At 42.3% G+C, this 26,708-nt stretch overlaps 2 protein-coding genes and 1 long non-coding RNA gene across 3 annotated transcripts; 2 read left to right on the top strand and 1 right to left on the bottom strand.

Moving 5' to 3' along the window:
• Positions 1–1,734: 1,734 nt before the first annotated feature.
• On the bottom strand, positions 1,735–14,457 carry CTSE (cathepsin E). The gene is made up of 9 exons (XM_081915365.1): positions 14,376–14,457; positions 13,681–13,837; positions 12,544–12,661; positions 9,962–10,080; positions 8,950–9,149; positions 8,600–8,722; positions 6,649–6,790; positions 4,732–4,830; positions 1,735–3,172 (listed from the first exon to the last, which is right to left on the bottom strand). The coding sequence occupies exons 1-9, from the start codon at positions 14,429–14,431 to the stop codon at positions 3,008–3,010; spliced, it is 1,179 nt and encodes a 392-aa protein (XP_081771491.1). The 5' UTR covers positions 14,432–14,457; the 3' UTR covers positions 1,735–3,007.
• LOC309372105 lies at positions 4,837–6,816 on the top strand. The gene is made up of 3 exons (XR_014169408.1): positions 4,837–4,988; positions 6,430–6,619; positions 6,705–6,816. It is a non-coding gene; the product is annotated as an uncharacterized lncRNA (long non-coding RNA).
• Positions 14,458–17,011: 2,554 nt separating the features above from the next.
• LOC309372666 (uncharacterized protein) lies at positions 17,012–26,392 on the top strand. Its single transcript, XM_081916488.1, has 6 exons — positions 17,012–17,166; positions 20,734–20,808; positions 22,647–22,747; positions 24,413–24,614; positions 25,372–25,408; positions 26,115–26,392. Exons 2-6 carry the CDS (start codon positions 20,798–20,800, stop codon positions 26,259–26,261), a joined length of 498 nt encoding a protein of 165 aa, XP_081772614.1. The 5' UTR covers positions 17,012–17,166; positions 20,734–20,797; the 3' UTR covers positions 26,262–26,392.
• Positions 26,393–26,708: the final 316 nt, after the last annotated feature.

Genomic DNA, 26,708 nt, shown 5'->3' with positions numbered 1-26,708 from the left:
GGGACTCCCTGTTCCCAAATGGTGTAACTGTGCCACTAAAGGACTCACAGCTGTCCATGGAGGTACAGGTTAATTCTGTGTCCAGTCATTTTGGACTCACAGCTGTCCATGGAGGTACAGGTTAATTCTGTGTCCAGGGCAGCTGTCTACCAGCTCCATCTGGTACGCAGGCTGAGACCCACCGGGGCTGCAGACTCTCTCACTAGAGTGGTACATGCCCTGGTTATCTCCTGCTTGGACTACTGCAATGTACTCTGTGTGGGGCTATCTCTGTAATAACTGTTCTTCCTCCCATATGTTGTTAGGGACAGATGACCTGCTCCCACTCCCAGGAGCATGGCTGAGCCAAAGACGCTCTCTCAAGTGCTGGCACTGCCTTTACTGGAGAGGTGCACTCCAAAATTCTATGTAGCATAGAAGGGCCCCAGCTGCTCCTCTCTTGTGTATTTAACTGCTCATGTGAGCACACAGTGTACCTGTCCACTGGAGCAGAACTCACAGAAGGTTGCAGTTCAGTTTGCTTAAGGATGATTTTTCAAGTACACCCAGAAACTGAACTGCAGTCTTTAAAGGGGTAGACCATGTGTGAGCAGGTATCTGCACAAAACATTTGGTGAAGATAACAAAGAGAAGATGAGTACAGTGCCTGGCAGTACACTGATGGGGGTGAGGCATCGGGTGGAAGTGCTATACTGATAGTATTTCAGTTGAAGCCTGGACATGTGGTCCTTGAAAGTATTGAGATCTGAGCCTTATGTTGATCTATTTCTGGAAAAGGAATCCTTTGGGAAAAATAAATATAGCCTCATAATGATGTGCAACAATAAAAGGGTAGCAGTCAGTTAAGTTTTACTCATAGCAGACCTTGAAACTAATGGGCCTAACTTAATCATGTTAATTTCAATAGGTCTGCTCTGAATAAAATTTAGTCAAATGCCACCCAAAATCTCTTTAAATAAGGATTGGTGTTCCAAGCATGTCATGTCCTGAACAGAAGCTTTCTGTATACCTCATTGTCATGGGAGTCGGTGAGGTGGATTTTCAACCTGATAGGGTTATCAGGGGAACAATAAGCCTGCCTCAAAGGAAAGGAAATGCCTCTAGTTAAATAGAATCAAAGGCAAAAGTGCAGGCTACACATTCAGCTTCATATCTATCGGGCCTTAGTTCCTTATCTGTTGCCTTTTGTGATATTCCCAAGATGTGTCCTGCTTTTGTGTCATGTACACTTTCTTAACACAAGAGTAATCCTTGACTTTAGCATCAGACCAAACTCTTAGGAGTTGTTGTATAAATCAGGGATGCGCACACTAGTAAATATATTAACGCCCGCAAAGTCCACCTGCTAGAGTCAGATGCAAAATAGTATATCAGCATTTAGAACTGAGCTAGAAGTCCTCATTCACAAGCTTTCTTCATTTTAAGTGCCTAATTTTTTTTAAGCCCATTTGTTGTTCCTATTGTTAAGCAATGAGGTGTCAAAACTCTTACATCTTACATCTTTCCTGCATATCATCCTGCAATATAACAGTAAATTCCCATCTTATCTTTCTTCTGCCTTTGAAATGTGAGAGATAGCATTCTTCAATCCTGGGTGGTGTAGAAATGTTATGTTATGAAGTAAATAATCAAGCAAGCAATTCTTTTATATTTAGGCCAACATACCTTGCTGTCATCAGATGTTTTAAAGATGTGCTAAGACGCAAGTTAAATTACAATAAAACTGCTACAAAATTCTTCTTGGCAATTTTATTCATTTATTTGTTAAGTTCATTACCTGCAGAGCAAATATGGTGGCCCCAACCAAATTCAATAATGAAAAAACCACAGTATTTTAACTAAAACATTAAAGTCATTATAATCATAGCAGAATCTGAACCAGCAACACCAGTAACTGGTCTGGGCCTGACATGTTACTTCCAAATAAGGAGATGGTCTGTATCTGAATGGGTGACTGCCCGTGAACCACATGAATGCCACCTTGGGTCCCATGAGAGAAGATAGGCAGGATATCAATGTATGTATGTATGTATGTATGTATGTATGTATGTATGTATGTAAATAAAATGTTTATAGAAGCCAAAGTATTTCTCAAAAGTCCAAGTTAGAAACACTGATGTTGACCAGTTGTTCCTTGCCATGTAGCAAAATTAAAACCATCTGTTGGTATTCAACTACTGTACATTTTTTCCAGCAGTGCAAATATTAGTGCTAGCACAGCAGGACTTTGCCCCATCTTCTTCCCCTTCAGCCCAGAACACACCACCCCCAAATCTGCTTTGGGGGAATTCCCAAAATAAATTTAGAAGGTGCAGATTAAGAGGGAGAAGAGGGAGAGAACATTCCACTGCCCAAGAAGAAATCTTTGAATTTATGGAATGTTCTCCTTAGTGCTACAGTGAATGCAACCCATTTAAATTAGGTGTTGAATTGTGATACTTCATCTAGCCCTGTATTATTCTTCCTTTCCAGAAAAACACCTAGATAACATCAGCATTGCAGGAACCAAGTATTATTTCAGGAAGACAGAAAGCACTTTATAAGGGGACTCCGTTGATTAAAGAATTGTTAATTAATTCCCTGTCCTTTGTTTATCTGTATAAATTTAAAAACAGTTGCATATTGTGAAAACTTTACTATAAGATGCCTTTTGAAATATTGAAAAAAGTGATATGAACAGTTCAAGAACTTACAATGTAATGAACACAATGCTGCCAGTTAAAAATTAACTACCTACCTCCACATTTTCTTTTACAGTAACAAATCCGAAGAACAACAGCAAAGCAAAAAGGCATGCCAATTTAAGTAATTAAGGGCCCAGTCTCATTTTCTCTTTGTTGCATGAGAAGGAAGGGAACGGGAATCTCATGCGAACAGGTCAATCAGTGATTGTGACACTAGAATCTGAATCTAGTATTGATCAAAGTGTTTGTTCAAAAATAGAAAAGAAAACCTTCAAGTGACATAATAGAGCCTGGTGCGTTGACTCCCATACTTCCCAAGTGTCTTACAGGACAGCAGGAGCCAACCCCACTCTGTTATTTCCACGGTCAAAGACAGAGTAGTATTGGCCAATGAAAACATCGCCCAGAATCCAGAGTGGTCCAGCTGGGGGTTGCATGTCTAAGCCCTGGAATCCGCTGGTGCAGAGTGTCATCCCATTGCTATTCTCCTAATGGGGAAAGAAACAATTATAGATGTGAGGGCAAACAATATTAATTTATCAGGGAGCAAATCATTCCCAATCCAGGATGCCAACATTCTGCACACAGAATAGGAGTTTCATCCATTGAACTGAAAATACTTTGCTACAGGCTGTATTTACCATTTTATATTTTTAAAAGGCAAATAAAGTGGAAGCACTGAGAGCACCACAAGGCAAGGACAAATCCTGATGGCCAGTTTGAAACCCTACTGGTAGTTTCTGGTTCCTATCTGCAACACAACCCACAAGGTCCTCATGCTCATGGGTTGGGAGTTAGACAGGATAAAGGAAAGTAAGTTGCCTGGAGCTTTCTTTCCTTCAGTTTGGGTTCTACTTGTTTTGCTGTATTTCATTTACCTAAGCTAGAGAGAAGTGAGGCAACTGGACTCAGAGAATGCATGCTGTGTCCTCTGACACCCTTCAAGCCAATCACGCTCCTCCTGGTATCCTTTCACTAGGAAGGGGGTTTCCCTATCACTGATAAAAGGATCCAAAGGGAGCTAGGGTTGCCTTCCAAACTCAATCTTCCTTATGCATCCTTTCAATGGCAAGGGCACCTTGCCACAAACACACACTCTTAATTGTGTGTGCACATGCCCACACCTTGTGAATTATTATGTATCATCATTTACTTGGTAGGAGTAACCAGTAGGAGAACACTTCAATCTCCCAGGACATTCTATACAAGATCTCAAAGTAGCTGTTTTACTACAAAGGAATTTCAGAAATAGACTGGAAAGAGAAGCTGCTGAATTGCAACTTATCACCAAACTTAAAACCATGGAGAGACCTGGTCTGAACAAAGACCTTGGATTCTTATCTCATTATACATGACAAAGCCATTTTTCACCTTCTCACCCCTTGCTTTTTCCTGTAAGACCTATTGCAGTCGTTAAGAGTCGTCAACAGGCTCATCACAGCTATCTGCCAATCACCCATTCCCACCACCCTTCTGAGTAATACCCCTCCCCACCTTCTCACTATATAGAAGGGTCTGGAAACTTCTGTTTCAGTGTATCTGAAGAAGTGTGCATACACACGAAAGCTCATTCCAAGAACTAACTTAGTTGGTCTTTAAGGTGCTACTGGAAGGATTTTTGTTTTGTTTTGATCATTTACTTGTACAGATTAAAATTCCCCCTTGACATATAAGTAACAAGCATGCATGGAAGCTGTGGCCCTTTCGTCCCTTCTTAAACTGTTTTGATTGTAGAGTTCAATTAAAGAGGGTTAATAGGTAACCAATCATCATTACACAATCCAAGCTATGCAGCCCTAGGAGTTCTGCCACAGTTTTGTTTTGTTTTGACCTCTCTGACGCATGATCCCTGTACAGACTTTTCTGAATCTGAGTTCATGGAAAAATTTCTTAACGAGGAAACTATTATTCCAAAAGAAGAACTGTTCTCGTGCCTCTTTCCTCAATGTGGAGCTAAAGAAAGATCTCACAAAACTAGCCCATACTTCCTCACAAACGGCAGGCATTCTTGTCTTGCAGAAGAGGACCCAAGAGAAAGAGGACTTACCTGGAGGGTGTAGGCCTTTGGGGAAAGAGTGTAAGGGATCCCATTGATTGTGAAAGTAACGGTAGGCATTACGTTCAGGTTGCTGCATTCCATGGCATACTGCGAAACAATAGAGATGTTTGCAATGGTCCAAATATAGATTTTTGAAGTAAAACCAACCAACGAAAGAAGCCACCTATGCAATTTGGGGAAGGGAAGTCTACATACAGGAGAAGAAACAACTGGATGCATTCTTTCTTGCACTGGGTCATTTAAAGGTATGTGCATGTAAAGGCATTGCCTCATAAATATGCATTTCAAACTGCATGAGGAAAAAAAGCTTGGAAGTAATGAGTTATAGCAGAAAAAACAGCTGTCAGTGAAAAGGTTACACATTCCCCTTTCTCCCCATCTGTATTTCAGCAGCATGCGGCAGTGGAGGAATGAGGCTCATGAAGTGATCCTCAATATGAGAATTAGGGGGTTACAAGCATATCCCTATTTTCAGCTGTGAAATATTAGACCAAGCTGCATGATTCCCTGGGTTTTGGCCATTTTCAATTTCAAGTATCTGACTGATTTTCATGACAGCTTTCTCCCAAAGAACTTCCTAAATTCATCTGGGCTGTCATTTCAGAGAACTCACCCACAAAAACCATCTCCTTCCTCCAAAAAAAGACCCTCGCTTGGAAACTGTATTTAGCAGACACTTATGAGTACTTGACACGGGCGGCGGTGTGGGTTAAACCACAGAGCCTAGGACTTGCCAATCAGAAGGTCGGTGGTTCGAATCCCCGTGATGGGGTGAGCTCCCGTTGCTCGGTCCCTGCTCCTGCCAACCTAGCAGTTCGAAAGCACGTCAGGTGCAAGTAGATAAATAGGTACTGCTCCGGTGGGAAGGTAAACGGCGTTTCCGTGTGCTGCTCTGGTTTGCCAGAAGCGGCTTAGTCATGCTGGCCACATGACCCGCTGTCTGCGGACAAACACCGGCTCCCTCGGCCAATAAAGTGAGATGTGCGCCGCAACCCCAGAGTCGGTCATGACTGGACCTAATGGTCAGGGGCCCCTTATGAGTACTTAAAGTGGTATGTCAAATGCAGTACAAAGTAAACAACAACAAAAAAAAAACCTAGATGGGTATTAATACGGATGGGCAGATCAGTCAATTTCAGTTTCTCTCAGTTTGCAAACAAACAATATCAAATTAATTAGCCTTCATGAAAAGCCATCAAGATTTTAGTGAGGATTTCCCCCAACATACACATTTTTCTGTGTAATTTGTTTAAGATATATATTTTTGCAAAGCAGTTTTTCCCAATATCATGCATCTTTGCATGTTATTTTCACTAATAGATGCATTTATAAGGACACTTTATACTAGTATGTGCATTTTCATACACATTACAGTGATACCTCCGGTTACGAACTTAATCCATTCCGGAGGTCCGTTTGTAACCTGAAACCACTTGTAATATGAGGCTTGCTTTTGGTAATGGAGCTTCCCGCTGCTGCCACCTGCCAGTGTGTGACTTCCGCTCGCATGCGGGGCAAAGGTTGCAACCGGGAGCATCTACTTCTGGATTAGCAGAGTTCGTAACCCGCAGCATTCTCAAGGGGGGACAATATATAACACGAGGTCGCAAAACTGCATTGCAAAATTCAGAGAAGTGTGAATTCAAAAAAGGATGCCTGTGTTTCTGATTCATGCTCTTTTGGAAGGTGCCAATCAGGTCAATTCACCTTTAAATGTGAACTGGGCCAAATCCCAATCCCCCAATCCCTAATGATGAAGGAGGAAAAGCAAAGGAGGCCCAGGAGGCCCTAAAACCAGCAAAAAGTAAAACAGAAGTGCAAAGAGAAAAGTATAGAGCTTGCCCTAGATGTGTGCCACTCCATCTGAGATGCTGTGGTGAGTTTCTTTTCCAAATCAGAACCTACCTCCCCATCCATAGGTACTGCTCCAATTAATGTCTGCAATCGCTTTATATCTTTAGAAGGACCTGTGATGAGAGAAGTCCCTGTGTCCACTATAGCTTGGCATCCTTCTGCACAAAATTCAATTGTTCCACCCACCTGGATACTGAAAAGAAGGACAATGAAATCAGCCCTGAATAAAGGGTGTGGATGGTTGCTGCTCCAGCAGAACTGCATTGCTGCCCTTATTGCCCAACTTATTATATGGTAACCTGACCAGAATACTCTTTTCCTGGATGTGTGACTGCTATATCACATGTCTGTGTTTACTTTCCAGGCTTGGAAAGTGTGAGAACGGAAGCCAGTCTTATCTCTTCCATTTGTACTGTTCTTTTGTACTTCTTTACTCTCTCTCTTTTGGAGAAGAAGTGAAAGGACGGCATGATTGCTTTGTCCTGTATATATTGCTTAATAAATACTTAGAAGGCACATACCTACACTCCACGTCGTTTCTGCTATGAGTGTTTCTGCCATGAGCATGCACATAGTCTTTTGATATGTGTTGCTGGTGCGCATGTCCCAGGCTGCACTTCATCAGGAAGATGCCTGGAGAGGTCTGTCTCATTCTGGGAGCTGCGTGGACATGTTCCGACAGACCAGAATACTCTTTTCATTTTTAATGGCTGCCATTTTCCTCTTGGCTTTTCGCTCTTTGCAGCTGTATCCATCTAGGCCATGGGTAGGCAAACTAAGGCCCAGGGGCCGGATCCGGTCCAATCGCCTTTTCAATCTGGCCCGCGGACGGTCCAGGAACCAGTGTGTTTTTACATGAGTAGAATGTGTCCTTTTATTTGAAATGCATCTCTGGGTTATTTATGGGGCATAGGAATTTGTTCATCCCCCCCAAAAAAAATATAGTCTGCCCCCCAACAAGGTCTGAGGGACAGTGGACTGACCCCCTGCTGAAAAGGTTTGCTGACCCCTGATCTAGGCCCTGGGCAGCTGGTAAAGATCAGAAGATCCATAAGAGACAAACAAGATAATGCTTCAAATGCATCTTTGTATTCTGAGGAGTATGGCATGCAGGGGATTTAACCCTTTCTCTTGCTCTGTTTTCCCATTGAGAATCACCTCCTGAAGCTGCCATTTTTGTCTTTATCTGTTTTGGAGACTAATGTCAGCTTTGGATGTTACAGAGGAAAGGACCACATCATGGTCCCAGTCTGGACTGGAGGACCCCCATGGCTGCATATTGGAATTCCAAGACTCTAATAGATATCACCCAAGCAATGAGCTACTAAGCTTCAAAACTACAGGCAACAGTTGCCTCCTTCACATAACTGGGGAAGGTAGCCTGGAATTTCTGCACCCAAGGCAATGGTCTAATGACACTTTCCATCAGTGCAAGGATATCTGCTTGTACAACAGAACTTCCCCCCTCCCCCCACCTGTTCTGGGGTTTCTCCCAACCCTCCGGAGCAGATTTGGGAAGGGCACAAGGCACCCATGGGGAGAGAAGTGGGGAATTTCCATTGCACAAGCAGATATCCTTGTGTGATGACAGAGCATGCTAGTTGGATACTGCCCTCAGTTCCCTGGATTTTGGCCTACGTTGATGTCAGGAAAGCATATTACTGATTTTCATTACAGCCTTCTCTCTACAAACTTTCCCATCTTTTTCTGTGCTGTCATTTCAGAAGAAGAAGAAGAAGAGTTTGTATTTGATATCCCGCCTTCCACTCCCTTTAAGGAGTCTCAAAGCGGCTAACATTCTCCTTTCCCTTCCTCCCCCACAACAAACACTCTGTGAGGTGAGTGGGGCTGAGAGACTTCAAAGAAGTGTGACTGACCCAAGGTCACCCAGCAGCTGCATGTGGAGGAGCAGAGACGCGAACCCGGTTCCCCAGATTACGAGACTACCGCTCTTAACCACTACACCACACACCACACACACCAAGAAATAAGCGGCACTTACTTATCCAGTAGAATCTGCCAGTATCCCTGTTTAGTGACTGGAATCCAGTTGAGGCTTCCACTAAAATGGGAAGGATCAAAGCCACCAAAGATCAGTTCCCCTCCTATAGAAGAATCTGGGTTCCTGGAAAAGAATTGGGATTTCCTTTGATGTGGGCCTTTCCATCAGTGTAATTCCACTTTACTCCACTGATATTTCACATGAATTCCCTGCATCTTTTAAATCTCTGCATGTATAAATAGTCACCATCTGCTTGCCTTTTGGTCTCAGTTTTCATTTATTTTATTTAATGCAGATGCTGGCCTTGAAAGACAAGCCAGTGACTGGTATTGTTGGTCATGTTCTCATACCTGTTCAGGTAAACAGAGAATATTGGCAAGTTCACCAAGTTTTGAGCCATCATATTATCAAAGACGGGGGTGACTCCATCCACCGCCAGGGATGGGTAGGCCAGACCAAGGATCCCATCAAATTCTGAATCCAGAAAGGTGTTGCCAGGCTCATTGACACTCTCTGCAAACTGCTGATTGGCTACAGTGATTCCTTCAACCTGGAGGGCAGAAGTCCTACACATTATTTCTCATCCTATGATCATGTAAGAAACCAGTTATGGTGAAACCCAGAAGGTAAAGTTCAGAGAGAAGGAAACATTTGGGATATTATTATGATTATTAAATTTTATTACCTGTCATTCATCTTAATGTTTTAGGGCTAGTTACAACAATTAAAACACAATGTCAATATCAAAACACAATAGTAAAAAAAAAGTTTAAAGCCAAACTTAAAATTCAGAAATTATGTACAATGAAGGATATAACAAGGAAATATGAGAAAAGACTGGAGTTGATGCCTGACTACACAGACTCAACCAAGGCCTTGGACTAAATAATAATAATAATAATAATAATAATAATAATAATAATAATAATAATAATAATTGTACCCTGCCCATCTGACTGTGTTGCCCCAGCCACTCTGGGCTGGTGCCAGTTTAAAGTATACCATATACTGGGATGTAAAGACTAATAGTCTCAATCAATGTGAGGCAGTTTCATATGCTCAAGATGCAGTAAGTATTACAGGAGAATCTCTTAAGGCCCAAGACATAGTAGTCATTTTCTTTGAACATCCTGATTTATATGAACTAGGAGTGCTGAGCATCTTCTAAGATCAGGTCTTTTGGAGCTAGGAAGAGTTCTGGACTTGAAACCCTGAGAAAAACAAGGATGCCCTCTGCCCCCTAAAAGGTGTTCATGTGTGGCCCTGTCTTGCCCAGGTAACACTTCATCATCTCAAAGGAGAACAGGATATGATAAGAAGGCTTTGAGAAGCATAAAAGAAAGAAGTGGGTCTTCTACTCACAGTCACTTGATCCATTCCAATTATTCCCGTCAAGCTACCTGTGCCATATTGAATGGAAAAAGCAGTCCCCACTTCGCTGTAGGTGCTGGATTGTGATGGCTGATACCTGGAGTGTGCAGCTGTGGGGGTTTTTTAAGGGGGGGGAATTGTGAGAACACTGCAGGAATAATAATAATAATAATAATAATAATAATAATAATAATAATAATAAATAATTTATTTATATCCCGCCCTCCCCTGCCGAAGCTGGGCTCAGGGCGGCTAACAACAATCAAAATAGTCCAGCATTCTAAAAACATTCATTATAAAATTAATTAAAATCAAATTAATGGCACTCCATAACAGGCATATGAGGAACAATATGGAACCATAGCGGCATGAACCCTCATTGCCCAGCCCAGCACATGCTTACCCTCAGAAGTGCCATTGTGTTCAATCGGTCTTTCTTTCAAACAAGAATCTAGTGCAATGATGCAGATAGATTCCAACGAAAAGTACTGGGGTAAAACAGGTGAATCAGAGTGCAATGATGCAGATAGATTCCAATGAAAACTACTGGGGTGAATCAGGTGATATTTGTTACTGCCTTTTCAGGATGACAATACACAGTCAGTAATTACATCTTAGAGTAACACCTGAGATATTGGGGCCTGTATTAATCTGTGTGGATAGGTGACATTTGATAACCAGAAACCTGAAGAATGCCCTAGAAATACGCATTGTGAGTGCCCAGAAATATTGTATTAATTATTGTGGGTTGCTTTATTGCTTTGTTAAAACTGAGTTTGCTTGAATTTGGCATCATCTATTATTGCCATTTGGGTAAATGTAAAACACCATATTCTGCATTACCCTATACATATCCAGGCATACCATATACGCACAAGAATTCTGTGGATACGATTGATGAGTTTCCTAAAAACATTTTTTTCACTAGCCTAAGTTTTCCAGTTTTGTCAGAAATTAACATTTATTGTACCCAATTTTGTGCCATAATGGACCTTTTGAGGTTGGGTTTTGCATTCCCTTGCTTAGTGGTTTTGCACAGTATCCACATGACACAGTCCAAATCCAAAGGCAGCCACATATTTTGTTGACTTTTTTTTTGGCACTGCCGATATGCGTTGCCATACATCCCAGATATTTTGCTGATTTCTACCCAGGCACTGCTTCTGACAGTATTCCAGGTATGTCCGCGAAAATGCAACAAGTAGCACCCCCCCAAAAAAAAATCTGTCCATATTAAATTGAGGGGGGGAATATGAGATGCAATTCTGATGTGGATGACACCATGTGGATACTTTTATGCAGCACCATTTTCCCCCAAAATTGCTGTGTGGAAATGACCTTGGTCTCACTGAACATAGCAAGACTTACTCCTGAGTTAACATGCAGAAGACGACAGTCAATTATTTTGCATTCACTATTTGACAATTCTTCCAGTGCCTCGCTTATTTACACAATAATTTTTTACTTAGAAAAATCACCCCAAGCTGCTTTTTCCTATCACCATTCGTCAGAGAATCTGTCTGAATGTATTCTTTTTTTCACCATTTATCATAGTAAATGCGCCTCCCTGTGGTGAAATCATGATCACACCCTGACAAGCAAGAAGAAGTACTGGTAAGACTTAACACAAAGATTTCCATGGCTAATCATTTCCCCTCAGGACTGTTCCTCTTTTTTCCCTAATTTACAACAGATTCTTCCTGTGCTCATATTCATTTTATAGTAAACACTTTCCAATCACAAGAGAGTAACTTGCAACACAATCAGCAGGGGAGTAAGATAATTTGACTCCCATTTTACAGATGGGATGAAGTACAGCTTACATATTGCAGCCACCGGACGGAGCCCACTTTACTTTGTATCACACAGAAGCCATGATGTGATGTGATCTATATCCAAGTATCAAGCTACTACAAACAGCCATATGGAAAGATCGGTGGGAGGTGTAGGGGGAATTGCCTGACCCTATGGTGAAGGGCCTAAGTATGTGTGTTTTTCAAATAAGGTTTTGTTAAAGCTTTCCATCAAACACAGCTTGCCCTGAGGGCCACATTTCCTCATAAGCAATCTTTCAGGGGCCAGGTGGGCAGAGGTGAAGAAGCAGGTGGAGAAACAAGGGAGTCGTATCTCTGTACAGTCAGCTCCATGCAAAGCAGAGGTTTACACAGACATCCCTCCAACCAGGCAAGCAAGAGGCCTGATCACAATTCAGAAACAAGTTCTGGCTGGGCAAAGCACTCGAGGATGGGTGTGGAGCAGGGGTGTCCCCTGAGGGCAAGATAAGAGAACTCTGGAAGGCCTAAGGTTCACCACCTCTGAACTGCATGGTAACAGTTTGCACAGAGCACAATTTAAAGTGGGTTCTTCATGGGTCTCCATGATATGTAAAATCAAGATGTGATTCGTACATCAGGATACAAAGCGCTTTGTAACCAAGGAACCTGACCCCTGCCTTCGCCTCAGGGAGTTGACCCTTACATATCACTTTTTTTGCAGCTTATAGTGAATTTACTCTTTAAACACAACCAAAGTCCACCCACAGCCCATTCCTCTCCTCCCACCCCCATCCATACCGCAAGCTTTGCTGACACAGTAAACGGATGGCACCCAGAGGTTGGAGGAACCTGTGTCAAAGAGCACAGTGAAATTCTGAGGAGGATTCCCGATGGAGATCCGTCCAAAATATTCTACCTAGCAGAAAGGGAAAAAAACAACATTTCTTTTCCAGGTATTGTGATGGAGAAATACTCAGCACAGCCACAGAAAAGCAGAAGCCTTTCCCAACCTTTGCCCATTCAGCATTTACAATATGCCCCTTTGCACAGACACATGGAATTAGGGACTTTGAAAAAGAGACCTGAACTTTAGCTCTGTATCTTGACCTAGAAGTACACAGCTAATGTGATATACCATCCCAGCTTTCTAACTAGAACATCTTATTGGTGGAAAGAATGTGATTCTTTCCCCACAATGCCCCTTCAGATAGCAATAATGCAACAACATTGGAGAAGCATCGCAGAATAGCTAACAAAGCTATAAATCCAGTATAAATCCATCACTAATGCACTATTATTGCACCAGGGACATGTTGCAGAATATACTAGAGGAGCGGTGAGATAAACACCAGTCTGGCGGGACTCAAAGAGAGGCACAGAATTAGATGGTATCCGGGTGGGGTTTGTGATCTGATATCAGGATTTCCTGCTTGTAGCTGTGCTTTGCTTCCTCCTGTGCTGAACTTGTACATTTGTAAATGCCTTAAGTCTCCAGTGATCTCTCCTCTAAAGGAAACCAAAGCTGGGTTAAGTGCTGCCCTTGGAACTTCTCGTTGCTTGGAGGAAGTGGGGAGTACATAAAATTATAATTATGTTCTTCCCCACATAAGGGAAGTAAAATGTAGAAATAATTGGATTCATTACATATATGCATATACTGAATAGAACCCTTTGTCTAAGACCAGAGCTGCTTTTCAAAGTGGCCCATCAAAAAGAAAACGAATAAGCCAACAGCTTGCAGAGCAGATATATGGCAAGGTGCCATATATTATCTAATTTCTGAATTTGTATAGATTCGGTTGAAGTGGGAGACAGGGAGCTTGTCTAAAGGTCCTTCATGCAAAAACCACACACAACAACAACAATGCAACATCTGTCTCCTTTGTCGTTGCCATATTGCTGCTTCTCATGGTTCTGCTTCAGCTGTTAACTTACATCAAAATAGTTGAGGAGTGGCTCGTTGGCTTCCTGGATAGCCGAGCAGTCCTGGGTGTACTGGATCATATCCAACTTGTGGGCCTTCCAGAACTGAGACAGTTGCCCACGTTCCCTCAAAGTCTTCCTCAAAGATTTATGTCTTCTCAGGGGAACTCTGAGGGGAAGCGGAAGAAAATGTAAGTAATGCTGCACTGTAAAAACTAAGAAAAGCATTCTTATGAGGAACAACTATACAGCAGTTGCCACCAACTCTATGGTTTTTATTGCTCATATCTTTAGAACTCTGTCCATGGTGTATTTCTTATGAGTTCACCGCTGGCTTTGTTGTTGTTACCATGAGATAGTTATTGCCTGATATCAATAGAAAGCCAACCTAGATGAAGTGGCAAATACGTTTTCTGCAGTTGGTCATTATTTGCCATGTATTGTTATGCATTCTGTGGATCCCATTAGCAATGCTCCACACAGTGTGAGATTTGATCACCATGCGCCTTTGCTTTGGAGCATCATTCACCACACATTCTTGGGGCACTTGTGTGCCAGTGTTGGAAGTCTGTGTGCTGTAACAAATTTGGGGCGCTAGTTTTAAGTGTCCCGCCGTTTGCAGGATTGAGCCTCACAGCTAAGCCTTGTGACTGGGCAACGTCTACTGCTTGAAAGAAGAAAAAATAAAGCCAAGGAAATGTGCTTACCTGTGAAATCCACTGGCCAGCCAAATGCAAAACATGAAAAGGATCAACGGCTTCATCCTGGCAGTACAGGTCTTATGCTTTCCTTGACTTGTAACAACTGAACAAGGGCTTTGTACTTATACCCACATGCCCAGCCCAGCCCAGCCCCTGTGATAAAGCTGAAGAAAAATATACAGCAAAAAGGCCACACCACTTAATGTCAATATAACACCTTGGAAGAGAAATGAGTCATTGTACCTGTGTGCCATTCCAGCGACAAAAGATTAGGTGATTTCTGGACACAATCAGGAAAGGGGAGGAATAATGGCACCCACTGGTTATAGGTGTGTATAGATAAAGGCACCAATGTCCCATCTGTGTGTATAGAGTTTCTGAAATTGAATATATATGAAGTAGCCCTTAGTCTTTATGGTGTCACTGCACTTTTTATTACTTTTGTACATGCATGCAATAGGCAAAATTGTGTGCAAAAATATGCATACTTTTGTACATTGAAATGCTGATGAATTTTCACAATGACTTTTTTTAAAGGACATATGTAGAAATGCAAAGAACTGAATTTAAGATTGGAAAAATGAGAAACCGAGAGAAGTCAAAATTGGCAGATTTCCCCACCCATATCTCAACCACAGTTTATCTGTCCTGACAGATACAAATAATGTCTGTGCAAAGTTGAAGTACAAAACCGGCCCTACAGATATTCAAAGCCTCAAATGTCAAAATGCAGTTGGCCCTATAGTGCGGTTCTCTTTCATATGACTATTTTTGGTATGCTGATGTTTGATATAATGATTCTTTAATGGGTTTGTAGTTGAAGCATAGTTTTTGCTTATAAAATGTGTCTTGAAGACCTACTCTGTGATCTTATTCACAACATCCTTTGTCATTCATCTCATCTGAAAATAGCCTTCAGCTGGCATCCAAGTTTCATCAGTATCAGGAAACAAAATACCAAAGGAAGTCATGAGGCTACACAGGAAAAAGAACAGTTCTGATAGCAAAGCATCAGATTACGAACCCTCTGATGCAATGTGGCCTTCATTGCCGTCACTGTCAAGCAAATATATTGCCTCTTGCATTACAGGATCTTAGAAAGGTAGATGAACTGAAAAATTACCCAATCTAACATCAAGCAATCAAAGAGCATCATCTATTCAATATTCCCTTACAGATGCAGCAGGCTCCTCGCTTGCAAAACACTCTCCTCTCCCTATGCAGGCAAAGAGGAGGCAGGCTCTTTGCTACCCAAACAATGGGCTATCCATTGGATGTCCAACATTCATGGATGGTGAAATGTGTGTCTATGTGCATTTTGCTGAATGCGTTCCAGGGAAAGGCTAAAATTGCAACTGTTGTATTTAAAGCAGCTTTATATATTCCTGTGCTGTGCTGTTCTTTTAACATTGCTGCTTTCTTGTGGCAAATGGACCCACCTGACCTGCAGCACATCTTCCTCACATGTATGTTTACTGCTACCATCCCACTGTCTACCCAATATGTTGAGTGGTGGTGGTAGTGGGGGCTCCAAGATTTGTAAGTTTTTACCTGGGAGAGCAATCAACAGCTAAATCTGTCTAGGTAATACCATCCCAGCCCCATCCCAGCCTGTTTTCCCATTGCCTCCCAGGGACCAGAGCACGCAGCATGAACCAGTGATCTACCACACAGGGAGCACCAAGCCCACATTCCAAACTAATACGCTCTATTACGAAAGCTTAAGCATCAGGGAGAATTAGAAAGAGAGCATAAAAAGAAAAGAAAACATTTTATCTTCTAAGTAACCTACACTATGAGTCTTAAAGAAAGAGAATCCAGAACTTGGGGGGGGGGGCGAGGACCACTCATAGCATTCCTGGTTGTCACACAGACAATGAAAATGGTTGACAGACAGAAGACCCACATATTTGCACCCTTGACACCCTGAAGACCCACATATTTGCACTCTTGACACTGTTATCCTAATCTTCCTAACAGGTTGATTTATAGATGCTTCTGTCTCTCCGCGCCCCCCACTGCCTGACTTTTATTCTCCCAACAACCCTGTGAGGTCTGTTAGGTTGAGGAAAGGTAACTGTGAGCTTCATAGCAGAGTGGGGATTTGAACCCAGATCACCCCAGCCCTGGTCCGACACTCAAACCCAGGGGTTGCCAACAAGGCACCCCATGGACCTGCAGAGGCCTTCCTTGGTGCCCAAAGGGTCCGCTCCCTTCCCCTTCTGAAATTAGCATTATGTTGCAGCTACTAGAACAGCTTGCAGTGTGTGAGTGGGTGATGCCCACAACAATTTCTCTGGTTGGTAAATGTGTCCATAGGCTCAGAAAGGTTGGCAACCCCTGTTCTCACCGCTACAATCATAGCATAGCATCCAAACCCTGCACCCACTGAAATGCTAAGGTGCTCTGAGAATAGGGAAGAAAAACCGAAGCCTCTTCCTCAAGGCAAGACAACTTCTGAGAACTTGGTGGGCAGATTTCATATCTCCTTATATGACTAGCGGTCCCATCCCCCCCAATCTCATTTTGTAATCTAACGTTAAGCAGCTATGCAAAGCTGCCTGTGACTGATCTTTGGATAGGGGGTCTTTGTAATTTCCTCTTGCACGTTTCCACATTTCTGTGATCATTATCAGCCAGAATAGTAGCTTTCACGCTGCAGTAGGAAATGAATCAATTGCAGATGACTGCCACTGCAGAAGGATCCTTGCGGGAAGGAATCACTACAAAATGGAATTATTCATGATACAGCTAGCAGGGAATGGTATTCTAGAGTGAAGATTGCCTAACTCAGTGGGTAAGTAGAATCTGAAGGAGTCTAAAAGGAAAGGAAATGGATTTCTATGTGAATGCTCTCTGCAACAGCTTTGGGTATAATATTTTCCATTTTTATATGAAGTGTAATCAGTTTCATTGCATATCTGTTTATTTATCTATGTACTGATCCATTTCCCACAACATATGTGGGAAGCTACTTTATATCAAATTGGACCATTGGTCCATCTCGTTCAGTATTGACTGTACCAGGGATGCAAAGCCCATGCCTCTCTAAATGTTGCTGAACTGCAACTCCCATCATCCACTGGCCATGCTGACTGGGGCTGGAGCCCAACGACATGTGGAGGACTGCTGGTTCCTCATCCCCTGCCTATACTGGCTGGCAGGACCTCTCAATGGTTTCAAACAGAGGTGTTTCCTATCTCTAATGAACCTGGGAAGTTTTGTATTACCCCAAATAATCCTCCACATCAGATTTCTTCATCACAAAGATGTAATGCATAACGAATCACAAAATGCAGCTGAAATCCAGGAGATAACACAAGTTGAAAACAAACCTCCTATTGGAAGTGGCTTATGCAGAAATGGTGTTTGGTTGATTGTGCTTTGCACTTTCAGTGCAGTGAAATTTGTGGGCGAAAGGCAACATTTGCTATTGATTCCAGTTAGATGTGGTGCTTCAGATGTGGTCTGAATAATACAGAATAAAGAAGTAGTTTTCATTTTGCTTTCGAAACCCTGATGCAGTTGAACAGGAAGTGAGGCTTTTGAGAAACAAAATTCTGGATAATAATTACAATTAGCACTAAAGCATTTGAGGAGCCAAGATGGAAAATGTACACTGAGACGAGGATCCCCTAAAATTCTAATTTAAGGCAAGAACTAATGGCAAGAGCACCACAGTGGAGCTGCATGGTGCTCACCAGTTAAACTCCCAGAGAAAAATGTAATTGTTGGGAAAGTTGCAATGAGCATTGCATACAAAATGTTGAAACCGAATCAAATAAAACAAAACCTCCCTTTCCATCGGCAGCAAGATTCTTTCAGTGTGATAAATGGAAGACTCTCTGTTCTGTAGAGATCTTGAGATAGTCACTGATAAATGGAAGCAAATGCCACGGTAAAATTACATTATAATTAATAGCAGCATATAAATTGTGATGAGCCATCACACATTAAAGAAGCTCTTCGTTTTCTTCGGGATACAATTTTTTTTTTGCTGTCATGACAAATATTAAGAAAAAGAAATTATGCGTCCATTCCCCCATCTTCATCTTCATCCAGAGCTGCCTAAGATCCTTTATCATCCTCACTAGGGGACAACATCGGAACCCAAGAGCAGTCAAAGCTGAATTTTTAGTTCAGAAGTCAAAGGCCAAACTCAAGAAAGTACCAGTTATGCATAGCAGTGGGCACTATTCACAAAAAAATTCTCTCTCATTAGCTTCAAAGCCCAGTATACTTCCGCAGAATGCAGTAACATGCATAAGGCCAATGGATGGTCACAATCAGGTTCCTGATGGCTGAAAGTGTCAGTTGAGAGTAGCACCTCATCTACAAGATGCTTTCTGCTAAACCTGGCTGAACTGGGATGTAACATTCCCAAGCAAGAACAAATGAACCTTAAGATCTTCAGGGAAGACCTTACTGACTATGCCATCACTGGTAGATTATTGTTTAATCCTTTCTTAGTAGCAGGGCACTGACCCTCATAAATATTCTCCCACTTGCAGGCACTAACTGTGATGAACTTCAAATTGCATACACATCTGTTCGGAAAGGCTTTCTCTGGCTCTTAAAGTGTGCTTCTATGTTTTCGCTTTTTAAAAAAATTATTACAGGGGATTGTGTTTTAGATGACATATATTTATGGTCCTGTTGTTTACTTTATATTCTCTTTGGTTTAGCTTTTGTAAAACTCCTAGAGAATATTTTGGTATTAAGTGGTTAATAAATATATTTATTAAAACAGTTACATTAAAATTAGTGATTGGGAGTACAAATACCACAATAAGTTAGATAACTAACCTTTTCCTTTCCTTTCATGGAAAGCAAATCCAACTGCCTCACATGGTCCAATATTACTGCTGTTCACACATATAATTTCATCCTGAACAAGCCAAATTGTTGGTGCACAGTCTCTGTGCTTTGGGTTTGGAAAGAAGAGTAATAATAATAATAATAATTTTATTATTTATACACTGCCCATCTGGCTGGGTTTCCCCAGCCACTCTGTTTGATGTCCTGATTCACTAATTCTAACATTTAGGATTTGTAAGTCAACACATCAAACAGCAACCCTTCTTTCACATATGATTTTTAATTGTTTTTATTTATTAAAACTATCAAATTGGTCTCATGCGGGGTACAATAATTCCATCTAAAACACAATTTTAACAAAAAAGATAAAATCCTTAGGTAACATCAGCAATCTTAAAATTACCAGACTATGTTCAACAATTAAAAATCCCTAATGACTGTCAAAGCAACCAGGTCTTAATCTGGAATCAAAAGAAAATCAGGGTTGGTGCCAGTAATATCTCAGAAGTGAGGGTATTCTGCAGTGGAGAAAGCCCTCTAATATTACAGGGTGACTGTGAACAGATGGATTGGCTCAATCAGGGTGAAAACATAGGAAGGCCCAGTCCAATAAACACTGAATTTAGACAGGTTGAAAAATTCCACGTTCTATGTGTGTCAGCCTTTTCTATAAATGAAGCATGAATGAAGATGCATTAGCTAGCCACTGTATCCATCACTATAGCTTGAAAAAGGAAGCAAATTTTCTGTTAACTGAGGATCACTTAAAATAATAATAAGTTCAAATTGATTTCCCTCGTGATTCTCTCAGAAGTTTCAAAATGTTATCTCAGTACATGAATATTCAATTTTGATGAATGTGTTTGGCAATTATTGTATGCTCCTTAAAATGCAATTATCTATTTTGTCTTCTCAAAGGCTGGGAGCCAACAAAGCAGAATGGGAGAATGTAAAGGAACGTTTAGTGCTAATTTCCACCAGTGCTATCTCATGCATGTAATGCCTGAGTGCTCACAGAGTTACAACACCCTTAACAAACCACAGTTCCCATATTCTTGGGGTTTTTAATTTATGGTGTGTGTGTCAATGGCAAGAAGATGGGGGCCATCAAAATCTTAATTACCATATTTTTCTGTGTATAAGATGCCACCATGTATAAGACAGCCCCTATTTGGGGGGACTCCAGATTAAGAAAACACCCCTCAGCTCTACCCCTATAAGACGGCCCCAATTTTAAGCCTTTATTTGTTTTTGGGTAAAAAAACCCTAGTCTTATACACAGAAAAATACGGTACTCTCAAAGTGGTCCCTGCTAGGCCATGAGCATTCCTTAGCTTGTGTATCTAGACATGGCCAGGCTGGGGGAGTGAGAAAAGTCACCTCTCCACTTAGACATGATGGAGGCCCAGTGGATATTCTTAAAGGCACAAACAAGGGCAGGGCACATCGGTGGGACAATGTATAACAGTTTGAATTAGTTCTTTCAATTTCAGAGCTAACTACAAGCACGTATGTTTGTTTTGATGCATCTTCTTTTTCTTGCTAGGAGTCTGAGCAACTCAGCAGTTGCAGGAGGAGCTGTGGGCTTGTCCAGACACTTTGCCAAAAGAATGAGTGAGGAGTAAGTTAGTTTGTGTCAAGGAGTTATTGCACAAATCATCACAGAAATCCTCTTGGATAACTCTTGCTATTTGGTAGAATTCAGTGTGGCACTACTATGATCGTTCTGTCAGCATAGACACCACCACACATTATGATCTCCGCTCTTCTCCCCCCTATGTGCTTCTCCTAAGCCCCAAGACCAATTTGGGTGGGTGGGTGGAATCCCCATTGTGCTAGTGCAGGGCAGTCCAACTTTTCATACCAACTGGGCCAGACAGTTTGACACAGAGCCCACAGGCCACACACTGCCTTGTCACGCAGGGGGGAGCAAAGCCCAAATGTGACTCCCCGCCCCCATTCCTTGTGTTGCCTTCCCAAAGTTGGGTAAATGTTCTTGTTTTTATCATGTTTTTTGTGCTTTATCATGTATTTTTACGTTGTGTTTTGCTTATCAAAAGAGTTATAAAGCTGGGATAGCCTCCATTAACCAAACCTGGCCATCTCTTTGTCTGCCTCCTGCACCACCATTAATGTGAAGGCACCCATTCAGGAGTTTGAATAGACTTTGCTAGCGACTTGATTGGCATGTGCTGACTTTTACAAGGTGTGAAGTATTTCCTAAGAGGAGGCTGGTATCAGGCTTGTACCAAGGTCAAGCAAGGTTCAAAATGGAGAATCCCATGTCGTGTTTAAGTTATGTCAGTCTTATGCTTACACCATGATCAACAGTGATAAACCACTTCATAAGTTCTTTAAACAATCCTTTAAACAATCCTTTTAAACAGAGTTTGATTTACAGCACCTTTGGGGCCAGGGGGAAATCCTCCAGGTTGCCAGGTCGCATGGCTGAGCTGAAAGAGGTTTGCAGGAGGTGTAAGCTGTGGAGGCTGGCCAACTGGGGTGAATGGGGTACCGCCCCACCAACCTCAACCCACCCTTAGCCAGCCCCCACCTGCCCTGACTTTTTACTTACAACCAGTCCAGGGGCTGGCACTGTGTGTCATCTTCCTCCTTCTTAATCTCAGTGTTGCCCTGCCTGTCACTGACTCTGGCGCCACCTACTGTCAACTTCCTTGCTTTCTATCCTACCAGTCCCAATGAACATGCCACACTCCTGAAATGCTCCCTTTTGCGGACTTTTGCTCATGTAAATTCTGCCAGCTCATGTTCCATTCTCTGAGTCCCAGCTGAGCCATCATAGCTCCAATTCTGCTGGATTGTGTAGTCAATACCAGTGTATCCCCAGAACAGCTCAAGATCTGCCTAGTTTGAACTTGTTTATCCCAGCGGATCTTGGGTTTGGAATGCACTGTAAGTCTAATATAAGTCTAATATATAATTGTATAATTATTCCAAAGTAGTTCAAAACAATCCTGTTTTTTTTGTCATTAGAATGATAATGTATGGCACCTTCCACACGGTTTCTCTGAAACAGGGGAGGGGAACCAGTAGCCCTCCAGATGGTGTTGGACTCCAATTCCCATCAGCCCCAGCCAGGATGGCCAGTTTTAGGGATGATAGGAGTTGTAGTTCAGTAGCATCTGGAGGACTACAGGTTCCCCACTCCTGCTGTAAAACTTAGTGGGGCCAGCATTGCGCTGTATAGAAAGACAGCTTTTCTCAAAGACAGGGATCTTGCTTCTAAAAATGTGGATAATTGTTAAATTATAGGATCTTCATAGAGAAATATGGTGCAGGGCTTCTGTCTAATACATGGAGATGCCAGTTCATGGAACTCTATGCCTGGTGTGCATTGGAACTTTGGATCAGGCACAAAAAACAATGTTCTTGCTGCAAGTATGTATCAACCACCCTGCCTTGTGAGCCTTAACAATATCAATCTGTTCTTCTTCTTAGATGTACCAAGCTGTGGGAAAGCATTGTCATATCTACCGTAACCTCCATAGTCTGTGTTGCTGTGGTTGTACTAGTCTATGCCAAACTCTGCAGGAAAATAGGTAACACTGTCCTGTACAAGTTTTAATTTATATGAGCTCAGCCTTGGTCTGTTCTATTCCATTCCTGAGCTATTTACTTTTGACGCAGCTGCCCTGCTTAGCATAGTGACAACCCTTCACTAGCTTTCTGTAATTCATCCATTTGCTACTTTACTGCACCCTATGTAGCAGTTCTCTTGGATCATCATCATCCCATTCATATATGGAAGTTTTGTACCATGAATGAACAGAGGAAACCTGATGATCCTACATTAGGGGTGGAGCACCTGAAGCCCATGGGCAATATGTGGTCCTCGACACGACCCACAACAGGCCCAGTTGCCCTCAACTGCTTTTGCTGGGCTGGAAGGTCTCCTTGAACTGTGATAACATCTTTTGCTCACCTCAATGAAGAGTTGTGTGGATGTCAAACTCTTTTAAATTATTTTTACACTTTTTTGTTTTTTTATACTAGTATATTTTATGAAGACCTTATGGTAATGGAGGGACATGGGTGGCACTGTGGGTTAAACCACAGAGCCTAGGACTTGCCGATCAGAAGGTCAGGGGTTTGAATCCCCGCGACGGGGTGAGCTCCTGTTGTTCAGTCCCTGCTCCTGCCAACCTAGCAATTTGAAAGCACATCAAAGTGCAAGTAGATAAATAGGTACCACTCTAGCAGGAAGGTAAACGGCGTTTCCATGTGCTGCTCTGGTTCACCAGAAGCGGCATAGTCATGCTGGCCACATGACCCGGAAGCTGTACGCCGGCTCCCTCGGCCAATAAAGTGAGATGAGTGCCGCAACCCCAGAGTCGGCCATGACTGGACCTAATGGTCAGGGGTGCCTTTACCTTTACTATGGTAATGGAAGCAGGTAAGGAATCTTAAGAATGGCAGGATGGATGAACAGAAAACTCTGATTTGTGTGGAATGTAGTCTAGTGTGCAGAGGAAACAGTCCCCATCCACTTCTGCCTCTAACCCAACCCACCACTGGCATCCTGCCCTTGATATCTCTTTTAGAAATCCTTGTACAGGTTCACCTATACAGGTTCACCTGAGGCAGGTGGTTACCAAGGAGAGGGTCCCACTTAGGAATGCTTTCCCCAGAGAGGCTTGCCTGGCGCCCACACTATGATATTTTAGGCACCAGGTGAAGACTGCCTCATTCTCCCATGCCTTTCTGTTGCAGCCCACTAGTCTTTGCACCAAATTCTCCCTGGCATGATTTTATGCTTGTCTGAACTTGTTTAAATTGTTGTAGCTGCTTTGTTTTATGCTGATGACCTTGAACTGTGCACAGTGCTGATCCCATATGCACAATAGACTAGAGTTGGTTTGGGGCTATAAGGCCTTATATGTTGGATCCAGATTCGAGTTCTGTTCAGAGTAGCTCCACTGAAAGCAAGGGTGAGATGCCCTTAGTGAGGTTTCATTCAATAGTTCTCACTAGTAGCACTGCTTCCCATTGTCCTGACCTGGTCTAGCAGAGGAGACCATATCTCCCCCATTGCTTGTAAGTGCAAGAAGGGGCTGGGGGCAAACTCATGAGATCAGTGGTGGGTCTGATGCTGACCCTGACCATGTGTGTGCCATGGTGAGATGGGAGCAGAAGCCTCTGAGGAGGGGGACTCCTAGTTTCTTACTGGAGTATTATCCTAACTAGGACTGCACTCTCTGTTTCAGAGCAACATGCCTATAAACACCATGGAAGAAGACAGCCTGGGTTCAGAGCAAAGAAGCCCAACAATGCCTTAGCTGGGAATGCCTTAGCTGGGAATATGCCATCCTCTCACCTGGAGTTGCCCTCTCCGTGGCCGAGAAACCCAAGCCAAGCCCAGCAGGGACAAGGACCACATTTTCAAATAGACAGTTGCATGGCAGGCAAGTCCTCAGCTTGGAAAAGAATCTTCCAGTGTGACAATCAACAGCTGTCCCCTTGTCTGAAATGGCAAAATGTATACACACTGACCAAAAAGCATTTCATTTTCTAACGTGTTATTTTCTCAGCCAAAGCTTGCTCTGCCAGACCCATCCCTTTCCAAGAACTCACAGATACCACCAACATACGTTGGCAGGTGTGTCAGGTGCTAAAATACAAAATCAATTAATATCTCTAGCCACAGTCAAATGCTGGTAGCTGTAGATAGTTCCTATGGTCCTTCAGACAAAAGCTGAATTGCTTAATAAACTTTGGGATGGGATCCAAAAGTTATAAGATCTCTTGGGGCCAGGGTGATCTGATTTGCTAGGAACCACAAAAACCCTTTCTCTGGTCAGAAGGTATTAGAAGTAGGGATCTCTGAAACTGTACCTTAGACAAAGCTTGGCAAGCAACCTAGAATCTTATAGATCCTAAGGACATTCATCAGGAAGTATATTGCATTTATTTAAAATCTCTAAAACCACCCTTCATTCACCTGTGGACGGAGGGAGTTGGTTGTTCTTCATTTGCCCCACATCTATGCATGAAATTCACTCTCATCTTGTTTCACAGTATGCAAGTCAAACACCTCCCCTATAAATGTTGAATCCCACCCATAGCATAGCTGTTTTTGTCTCTGCTTTCAAATCCAATCTCCCTTCTGCCTATCTCAAATACTTAAACTGTTATGGCAATAATGTTTTTTCTTTGTCATAGGTAGCAGCTCAGAAAGCTCACTGTGCTCTCTTGCTAGAAAGGTAATGGCGTTTCCTTCAGCTGCATCTCATCTGAATTGCAACGATTGCTATGCTGATGCTAATCTTAAGTTAGACTATCATGACTTAGAGGCTTTTTGTGCAAATTGCAAGGATATTTCGTAACAAATCATTCCTTTATTCTTAAAAATAATGGTTAAGATTTTATTTATCTTTCAGAGATGTAGTAAAACGAAACAATATACAGTATTAGAGGACATCCCAAAATATTCATATAAACAAGGCTATTGATTACATGAGATGGTACAGGCTCTGATGTATACTGTGAATATACAATCAGGAGATCAAGGTAGTCAAAGTGGAGATAATCGAAATGTTATCGTGTACCTCAAAGGGAGTTACTTCACTAGCTGGTGGAACAAGTAGCGAAGTTGTCTGAAAAGATCTAAAGAGAGAGTCATTGTGGACCTATGTCTCTCTCAGTCCTAGAAGCTAGATTCATCCAAGGAAGCTGCATGTTAGATGATTCAGAAGAGACAAAAGACAGTACTTCTTTGCCATGATGGCTTGTGCTACTAACATCTTACATTCTTAATCCTTACAGTTCTCTAATGGTCTAGTCATCACTATGCTATACCAGCTCTTGCATAATACAGGGGATTGGCATAATCACACAGTGGTACAGAGTGACTGTATGTTGGTATTCTTGACCCACAATTGACTATTACCCTGTATGTTTGAATTTCAGCATGCTTTACCTGTACTTCAGCATTCTGGGTCAGATGAAATCAATTATACAACCATTGTGTTCCAAGATCCCATGAATGGCACCAGCTCGGGAAGAAGCAATGAAGATCTAAGTGATCACAGACACTATGAGAATGTGTCTCCCTAGGAAAGAAAAGCTGGTTTCTGATCACGCTCTTGCCCCCTTGCTTCTCATTCAGACCTAAGTAGGACCAGCTGTTCATGCATTGCCTTCTTCAGTACAGATGAAGGCATAAGCTTTTGTGAACTCAAGCCCATTTCATCCATAGCTGTCAACTGACAGATTTGAAAATAAGGGACCAGCAGCCTTGAAAATAAGGGACCAGCAGCCAAAATAAGGGACCTGCAGCCTCACCTGTTCCAGGCACTCCAGTCTTCCTGTCCTCCTGCAGTCTGGTCAAACTCATGCTGGTAGCTTCGAGAACACTGTCCAACCAACTTTGTAACCAGAGGTTCAACTGAATAGAATCTGAATCAAATGCACCACAAGGCCTATGCAGCCTCAGCTTAAGATGGCTCCCCAGCCTGGCTTTGCGCTGCAAAGTTTGCAGCAGCACATGCAACAAAATGGCGT

The sequence above is a fragment of the Podarcis melisellensis genome (assembly GCF_964234715.1).
Source record: "Podarcis melisellensis genome assembly, chromosome: 6".
Classification (NCBI taxonomy): Eukaryota; Metazoa; Chordata; class Lepidosauria; order Squamata; family Lacertidae; genus Podarcis; species Podarcis melisellensis.
This window is presented reverse-complemented; position numbering and strand designations above follow the sequence as displayed.